Source organism: Spermophilus citellus (assembly GCF_964194105.1).
Source record: "Spermophilus citellus genome assembly, chromosome: 3".
Lineage (NCBI taxonomy): Eukaryota > Metazoa > Chordata > Mammalia > Rodentia > Sciuridae > Spermophilus > Spermophilus citellus.
In genome coordinates this window covers 13,101,001-13,110,898 of record NC_138184.1, presented here as the reverse complement: position 1 = coordinate 13,110,898, position 9,898 = coordinate 13,101,001, and the positions used below count along the sequence as shown (strand labels likewise).

The following is a 9,898-nucleotide window of genomic DNA, read 5'->3' as shown; positions in this document are numbered from 1 at the left end:
CTTTTCTCTGAAGAATGTGGACAGGGTACCTGGAGATTCCACTTGACACTCTTTCCATGAACAAATGAGTGAACCCTCCTTATATACAGAGATATGATAAATTGTGGTATAAAAGTGTATTAAGAATTTTAATGCAAAATAATCAATAAGCGAGCTCATGTATAATGGCATAATTTGTCATGAACATACTTTATATACAGAATTATGAAAAATTGTGCTGTGAATGGATAATTATGAATGTAATGCATTTCACTATTGTTGTGTATGACAGAAATAAAAGAAGAATGCTCCTCTTCTTCCCTGTGTTTGAAAAGGAGCATGAAAATCTGTGCAGTCAACACAGGGAGAAAGAGAAATAGAGAAGGATGGGGAGTGAGAGAAAAGGAGAGAGAAGGCAAAGGGGTGGACAGAACATGAAGAGGTGAGGGCAGAGAGCGAGCTGACATGGACCCAGGGGAACAGGACCTTGCAAGCCCAGGTGTCTCTTCTCCAGGAGAGAAAGGCTTCCTTGGTCTTAGCAGTGTTCCAAACCCAGTGACCCTCACTGAGTGCCCAGCACAAACCATAAGCAGCAAAATAAATTTGCCAAAAAAAACAAAGTAATGACATCTTGTTCTTAATCTACATTTTAAATGTTTTCATTATTGCATTGCAGTAATTCATAATGTGGGGGTCATTTTATATATTTTTAGTTGTAGATGGACACAATACCTATATTTTGTTTACTTATTTTTATGTGGTGTGGGGATGAAACTCAATGCCCACATATGCTAGGCCAGCGTTCTGCCACTGGGCCACAGGCAGAGCCCTGTCTCTGTCACTTTGACACAATCTAAGATACAGGGAATCTATTTTGCTCCACGTTAGTCCCCAGTACCTCCCTTTTCCCTCCTCTCCTCCCTCTCACTGTTCCTCTTCCTTTTTACAAGGCACCTGACAGACCATACACTTGAAAAGAAAAAAAAAATGACCAAAGGTCAAAAATCAGCGGATCACAAGAGGAGATATCCAAGGTACCTACAGCAAAGTGGGGGACTTTGAATATGAAATAGCAGATCTCTCTTCCTTAGTTGTGCCCCAGTCACCTGACCTATTGGCTTGTCCCTAGTTACATAGCAGATAAGGCAGGCCTTTTCTCACTATTTTAAAATTCATACAGAATCATTGTGCCTGTTCACTGAGTATATATGTGATCATTCCATATATGTATGTGATGTGTGGCGATTACATCAGGGTAATTAGCCTTTCAATCTCCTTAAGTCCTTACCATTACTTTGCTTGTTTTGTGTGTGTGGCATCATTTCATGATTGTTCTCAGGTTTGGGGCTTTTTAAAATTTTTTGTACATGTTATTTTGTTAGACATAATAATTATATATGTTTATGGGGCAAAATTGTGATGTTTTGATACATGAAAATATTGCATAATGATCAAAAAAGGGTACCTGATTAAAATGTAAAAATAAATTGCTAGAGCTTTGGAAATAAAAGATATGGAAGTAGAGTAAAAAGTTATGGTTGAATTTTTCTTATGTAAAGATAAACAAACTCCAATATGCTTGTGCTAGGTGAATATGATCTCCAGTAAAATGATGAGGAGCAATGCCTACATTGAATCATGGAAAATAAAGAGGCACAGAGACCTAAGAGAGACATGAAAATAAGTTGGAAATATGTTGGAAAGTTGACTTATTAGTGCAAGGAGTGCAGAAGAACTATCAGCTTCATTTTCGCTTAAAGCAAGGATTCACAAGTCAAGAAATATCTGATTGTTGAGTCACATCCTTCAGAATGAAAAACCCTGCCAGGAGCCCATAAACTAACACTGGTCTATTGGAAAACATGAGAATCTGTGGAGTTTCAGAGACTCCCCACAGATACATCTCCACTTATGTGCTACGCATATGTAAATGAAACTAGGGACAACATGCAAAATCAGTCAAAAGAAAAACTCTAAAAGAATTTTTAAAAAAACAGAATGAGAGGGAATACACTCCACCCTAAGCAAAGGGTCTTAACAATTTTAAATAGAGAGGTCCATGGCCATCCCCTTGAGTTCATGTTGACAGGTGGTGAAATACTTGCAATGTAAAACTCTTTGGCATAATTGTCTACACTTATTAATTCATTTTCCATGTGGATACCCAGATAGGAAGACGATTCCATGAAATATCTATATCATGATTTTCTCCTTCAGGAATTTATTTATAGAAATTACTAAACCTGTATTTTTCTCACCAATATGAAAATGGCTGAAATATGTTCCATTACAATTTTTTTTTAAATAAAAATGAGCTCCCTCCAGTGCATATCTCTCCACACTTAATACTGGATTTATCCATTCCCCTTCATTGCAAAGGTAAGCAGACTTACATTCTACTGTATTTGAATCACTTTGTGCCTCTCATCACTCTTCTAATTGAGATTTTGTAACCATAAGTTAATGGTCAACAGTGACCCCCCTGTTGCTGATTTCTTGGTCACTTATCCTTTTTAGTACCTTATAAATCCATTAATAAATTAAGCTAGCAAAGGACACCACCACCTCTGGGCTGCAGTCCAGGCTAGTTGGGCTCTCAGGGAACCTCAGGTGAAAGCTCCTGCCTTTATTCTCTTCAGTCCTCTCCTGCAGTGTCTGCTGGGTCCCCACTCTCACCTGGGTGGCATCTCTGATGGGAGGGTCTTCATGCACAGGCTTCAGTTCTTCCCTGGATGTTGAAGGTGCATAGTGAGGCTCTAACCCCAGACAAGAGAACAGAAATGGATCCGTCTTTGGTCCTCAAGTCAGATTTCAAGATCCTGAAGAATCAAGTGTGCCCCAGGGTGTGCACTGAGGGAGAGCAGGAGCAATCACAGCCTATGGCTTTCTCTATCTTCTAATTAGGCACATATCCTTCTATTTACTCCAACCACTAAGCACATGATTTCCCTGTAGGATTCTGGTCTATAATCAGGAAAGGAAGAGTTTGCATAGATTTTCCTGAGATCAGAGTGGAGAGCTATTAATCTGCCCCCTTTTACCACCAATCCATGAGCCTCACCTTCCTGATGTCCCACCACCCATCACCACATCCACCCTTTGTGTTCTACTCTTCTTCCCACGTCTAGAACTGAGAAACCTGCCCTGCTTAGGTATCTTGTGCCCTCAAAACACTGACTCACAATGGGGACACAGTCTCTGTCATCTCCAGAAGTTTTCTCTGTCCCTCTTTAACAGAAGAGAGAGCTGTGTTTTTTTGAAATGTGAAACCACAAGACGGCACCTCCTGTACTCATCACTCTTTGCTTACAATAACAGAAATTTCATGCTGGTAACGAACTTACATTTTATAATGAGGGACCAAATGATGGTTCTTGATTTTGGACGTGAGTATGAGTTTGAAGAGACAAAAACCTAGAATGATTGAAACTAAATACCCTGCTATGTTATTGATGAGGTTGCCAGAACCGAGGAACTCAGGACTCTGGCAAGAACAGAAGAGTGTGGGCTTCCCATGTGTGTGTAGAAAGGAGACAGTAGGAGAGGTTCTTAAGTAGTAAAAGCTGCAGTGTAAATCACACGTCCATCTGTACCTCTCCCCTAGTATCTACACAGCAGAGAGTGAGGATAATGAAACATCAGAAGCCAACATTTCTTATTGTCTCAAATCTGTTTATTTCAATATCCAACATTTTTACCCCAATCAGAAAGCAAACTTCACCACAGTCTTCTGTACATATCATGTCTGGATTGACAGAAAGCCAAAGCACATTATCAACAAATCGGTGTTCTCTTCATTTTCCTGCTCTTGTTTGAAGAAAGTACACAGGGTAACTTTAAGCACAGGCTGCACCTTGACAGCAATGACAGCTGACAGTCACATGGGACAAAGTGAACAGCAATCACAGGTTCAAGGGGAAAGGGAAACACATCAAAATATGAACAGTTTATAAACGGCTTCCTCAGATGTCCATCACTTTTTATTTATAATTTTAATGGAACTTTTAATTGGAGAAAATTGTAGATTAATGTGCAGTAGTAAAAACTGACAGGGAGAGATCCAAGGTCCCTTTCATGAGTTTCCACCATGGGAACACTGAGCAAAATATCACAGCCAGGTGTTTACACTGATAACAAGGAAGTGAAATCACAGCAAAGAGAATCGTCCATGGCCATGTTTACTGTGGCATCATTCACAATAGCTACGCTATGAAGTCACCTAAGTGCTCATCACCTGATGAGAGGAGGAAAGAAGCATGGCATATATACAACTTGAACATATTCAGCCATATGTAAGGATGAAATCCTCTTATTTGGGGCAATGTGGATGGACCTAGAAGATATTGTGCTAAGTGAAAAGGCAGATACTGAAAGACAAGTACTTCATGGTGTCTCAAGAGGAAGCTAGAAAAACAAAGTAAAATGTCACCCTGAACATAGGATAGAGATTACTAGACATTGGGAATGGGTTGGAAAGGGTGGATAAGGGAGGCTGGATTTGATGAGTGCACCCTGTGGGCAGGTGTGGAAATGTCATGCTGAACCTCACATTTACAATAATTTATGATTACCAAAAAAAAAAAAATACAGAATAGCTCCCATCAGTCACGTATCCTGAGTTTGTTTTGTTATAGCCCCATCTCCCTGCCCAGAGCCTGGACTTCAAACCACCCTTGGTTCCAATCCATAGTATTAAAATATTTTTTTCTCATACTTGTTTCCACACAGAGTCATGGAAATAGCCTCAGTTGATAAATATTATTTTCACATGTGAATACAAATTAGGACTCTTTTTAGCAAAATATACAATTAAGTAGCATGACATATGTCATTTGAGATTAAATTAGTTCTAAAATTATAACATGGGACAAATGAGAATTCTCAAGTATTACTTATTCATAGATGGGAATGATTTTGGGAAAGTTTAGAAATGACAAATGAATAGGATTGAAATTCCTAGAGATCAGAATGCACAATAAAAATAATGACTCAGTGGAATTGTATGAGGAACTGGAAATCAAATAAATGGAAACGCAGGAGTAAAGGATAAGGAGCAAGTTCTGTTTCCAGGTTCTGATACAGAAAATCAGTTCTGAGCTCTGAGGCTCTGAGCCCTGCAATCTCAGGCACTTATTCACTTCCAATAGAATTGACACTTTAATCTTTCTCATAGAGTCTCCTCAGAGCGCTCTTGATGTCCTTGTTCCTCAGACTGTAGATGAAGGGGTTCAGCATGGGGGTGACCACACTGTACATCACAGAAGCAGTTGCAATGGAGTGTGAGTTTTGGGTCACAGCAGAACTGAGGTACACACCTAGGCTTGTGCCATAAAATAAGGAGACCACAGAGAGGTGAGATGCACAGGTAGAGAAGGCTTTGTACCTGCCCTGAGCTGATGAGATTGCACGGATGGAGGACACTATCTTGCAGTAAGTGTAAAGGATGCCATTGAGGGGGCCACCTGCTAGCAGGACAGCAGCAAAATATATCACCACCTCATTGAGAAAGGTGTCAGAGCAGGCACGCTGAACCACCTGGTTAAGTTCACAGAAAAATTGGGGGATTATTTCCAAGTCTGTGCAGAAGGACAGCCGCAATATCATTAAGCTATGTAACAATGCATGTAGGACACTCACAACCCAGGACACCAGAACTAGCAATCCACAGAGCCTGCGGTTCATGATGACCATGTAGTGCAGGGGGTGACAGATGGCCACATACCGGTCGTAGGCCATCACAGTCAAAAGGAAGTCATCCAACCCAGCAAAGAGTACAAAAAAGTGAATCTGGGTGATGCATCCTGAATAGGAAATGGCCTTGCTCTGTGTCTGGATGTTCACCAGCATCTTGGGGATGGTGGTGGAGGTGAAGCAGATGTCCACAAAGGACAGGTTGGAGAGGAAGAAGTACATGGGCGTGTGCAGGTGGGAGTCTGAGATGGTGGCCAGGATGATGAGCAGGTTCCCCAGCACAGTGACCAGGTACATGGAGAGGAAAAGGACAAAGATGAGGGGCTGCAGTTCTGGGTCCTCTGCAAGTCCCAGAAGAAGGAATTCTAAATGCAGAGTATCATTCCCTGGTTCCATATGCATGTGACTACAGAAAGGAGAAAAAGAGCATAACTAATTTTCCCTAGACAGGTATTACTTACATCATTGAAATGAAACAATACATATTTTTCTGAAAAGAATTAATTTAGGGAGTAGCTCAGTGGTGGAGTGATTGCCTACCATGTGCAAGGTCCTGGGTTTCAACCTTAGCCCCACAGAAAAAGAAAAAAGAAAAACCAAGGGAAAGGAGAGAAATTAACTTCCATAGAAGATCTGTGTATCTTATCCCCTAAGGGATCTCGTGCCATCTCTATAATGAATTTCTACTTCACTGCGTGGTTCACTAAAAAGTCATATATTCAGAATTGTAAAGATTTTCATGCATTTCAGAAATACAAATCAAACACCCCTGATGAACACTTTGTGTCTTGGCTACTGTGAATTATGCATAGTAATCTAGAAAGGTCAGATATCTCCACAACATACTCATTTTATTTCTTTGGCTACATAGCCAGCTGTAGGATATCTGGTTCACATGGTGACTCTGTTTTACTTTTGTGGAACCTCCCTAACTTTTTCCACAATGACTTCATTAATTTGCATTTCTACCAACTCTGAATAAGGATTCCCCTTTTCTCCACATTCTCACTGGCCCTCTCACTGATATCTTTGGTCATTTTGATAACATCCCTCCTAACTGGTGTGAGGTGATATTCTAGTGTAGTCTTAATAAGCATTTCCCTGATAATTGGCAATTTTAACCATTTTTTTCATATGGCTATTGGTTGTTTGTATGTGGTAGAGATACACAGTGGAATAATATTCATTATTAATGAAAGATTGAATCCTGTCACGGGGGACAACGTAATGCTGTATTACTCAGTACAAAATTATAGTTAAAACTAATATATTACATATTTTAAAATAGCTAAAGGGGAGGATTTTGAGTATTCCACCATAGAGAAATGATAAATGTTTCAGGTAATTAAGCTTATTACCCTTATGCAATTATTACAATATTTACACAAGTATGGAAACATATAGTTATACCTATAAAGTTGTACAATTATGTTAATTAATAATAAACAATAACTAATTATTAGGTATCAACTCTATTGCATCAGTAATATGTATAAGGACAAAAATCTCCATTACCCAGTGAGAGGGAGAGAACATAAGATTAATATTTTAAGATCACTTAATATGTCCCATGGTGATGGGTACTATGAAGAAAAAAAAAGAGTAGAGAGGTAGTTGTACTTTTACAGCAATGCAGGGAAAACCAGCAGGAAGAGGGGCATCCAAAGAGAGACCACAAGGAATGTAGGGCAGGAGCCCCAAATTATCCTCAGCAGTGTGGTCTCCAAGGGGGGAATAGTAAGTGCAAAGGTCCTTAGAAATGTGATTGTTTCAGGAAACCGAGGCTTAAAACAAAGGCCTTGGCAAGGAGAAGGAATAAGAGGGGGAGAGATGAGAGATGGTGTCAGACAATGTTGAGGAATGAGCTGGCCTCACTGCTCTCTGAGGCTACAGGTAAAAGGAGACCTTCATCCACATCCTGAATCTCTTTCCTTAGATTTGCTGCAAAGACATTCTGTGAATTGCAAAGGATTCCCTCCTTGCTACCACCTGAGGGTTAAGTTCTGTTCTGACCTCTAGTTGCTAAGAGTCACCCTGGAATATATAAGCTCAGGTACCCCTTCTCCAAGCCCTCCATGAGGCACATGAACACACACACACACACACACACACACACACACACACACACACAAACACACAACACACCCTGGGCTCATGGTTTTATTTCTGCATGGCCTCTCAGTCCCAATCACCCTGACAAGGCTGTGAGTGTCGACACCACAGCTGAGATGATCAGTTCCCTACAGAATGTGGACAGGGCACCTGGAGAGTCCACTCAACACACTTTCCATGAACAAATGAGTAGATCCACTTAAGAATGCTGCTCTTATTCCCTGTTTTTACAAAGGTGCATGATTTCTGTTCAGTAAACAGAGGGAGGAAGAGAAATAGAGATGGATGGGGAGTGAGAGAAATGGAGAGTGAAGGCAAAGGGGTGAGAGGAACATGAAGAGGTGAGGGCAGAGAGTGAGCTGACGTGGACCCAGGGGAACAGGACCTTGCAAGCCCAGGTGTCTCTTCTCCAGGAGGAAAAGGCTGCCTTGGATTTAGCAGCGTTCCAAACCCAGTGATCCTTACTGGGAGCCCAGCAAAAACCATAACCAGCAAAAGTACATTTGCCAAAAGATCAAAGTAGTAACATTTTTTAACCTACTGTTTAATGTTTTTAGTAGTGCATTGCAGTGAAACCTAATGTTGGGGTCCTATTGACACAATCACACATACATGGAATATAATTGGGTCCACCTTGGTCCCCAGTACATTCTCATTCCCTCCTCTCCTCCCACCCACTAACCCTAACCCTTCCTGATGTCAAGGCACCTGACAGATTATACACTTCAAATAATAAAATGGCCTAAGTCAAAAATCAACAATACACAACAGCAGATGCCAAAGTACGTATAGAAAGTTGAGAACTTTCAATATGAAATGGCACATCTGTCTTCCCTGCTCACCCAACCTATTGGCTTTTCCCTAGATTCATAGCAGATAAGGCAGGACTCTTTCTGTTTTAAAATTCACACAGAGTTATTGTAACAGTTTTTGAATATACATGTGATAATTCAATATATGTATGTGTTGTGTGTTGATCAAATCAGGGTGATTAGCATTTCATTCTCCTTAGACACCATTTATTTTATTCCATGAATTGTGGAATCAATTTTTCTTGGGCTTGAGGGTATGTTACTTTTTATAAGTGTTATTTTGTTAGACACATAATAATGTATAGGTATTTTTATCAGGTATTTTCAAAAATGTTTTGATACATGAATTCAGATCAGGGTACTAGGAATAAAATGTAAGAATAAATTGCTAGAGACTTGGAAATAAAAGATTAGAAAGTAGAACATAAAGTTATGATTGCATCTTATCTAAAGATGAATAAACTCAAATTTATTTGTGGAGGATGGAGCCGATCTTTAGTGAAAGGATGAAGGGGAATGCCTTCCAACTGCTGGCCAAGATGATGAGGCTTTTGGAAATGCACCTACATCTAACTGTGCAAAATCAAGACACAGAGACACAACAGAAAATAAATTGGAAATGTGCTGAAAAGGTGACTTATTAGCATAAAAAGTGCAGAAAAACTTTCATCAGCATTTCTATTTAAACTGAGGATTCCCAAGTGAAGAAATATCAGATTATTGAGTCAGATATTTCAGAATGAAGAGCCCTGGCAGGAACTCAGTAACAAACACTCATCTATTGGAAGACATTAAAATCTGTAGATTTGCAGACACTCTTCACAGACACATCTCCACATGTGTGCTGTGCTTATGTAAAAGAAACAAGTGGCAACATCAAAATCAGTGAAAAATAATCTGTCTGAAAGAATAAAATGGAAAAAGAAAGAAGGGGAAGGAATACACTCCTACCCAACGATAAGGGTTTTAATAATTTGAAATAGAGAATTCAACAGCTTTCCAATTTACTTCATCTTGACTGTTTATGAAATAATTGCAAAATAAAACTCTATGGCATGCCCATTTTCACTTATTATGTAAACTTATTTTTCATTTGGATAATACTCAGAATGAAACAAGATTCCGTGAAATATCTGTATTAAGAGTTTCTCCTACAGGGATTTATTTGAAAAAAAATCTTAAATCTGGATCTTTCTTACAAATATGAAAATGTGCTGAAATATGCTCCTTTGTAATTTTTATTAAACGAGCTCCCCCCAGTGTATATCTCTTCAGACTTAATTCTGGATTTACCCATTCCCCTT

General features: G+C 39.6%; 1 protein-coding gene across 1 annotated transcript; it reads right to left on the bottom strand.

Moving 5' to 3' along the window:
• Nucleotides 1–5,136: 5,136 nt before the first annotated feature.
• On the bottom strand, nucleotides 5,137–6,066 carry LOC308643276 (olfactory receptor 7A10-like; the record flags this gene model as incomplete). The annotated part of the gene is made up of 1 exon (XM_081283183.1): nucleotides 5,137–6,066. The coding sequence occupies one exon, from the start codon at nucleotides 6,064–6,066 to the stop codon at nucleotides 5,137–5,139; it is 930 nt and encodes a 309-aa protein (XP_081139309.1).
• Between the last annotated feature and the right edge of the window lie 3,832 nt (nucleotides 6,067–9,898).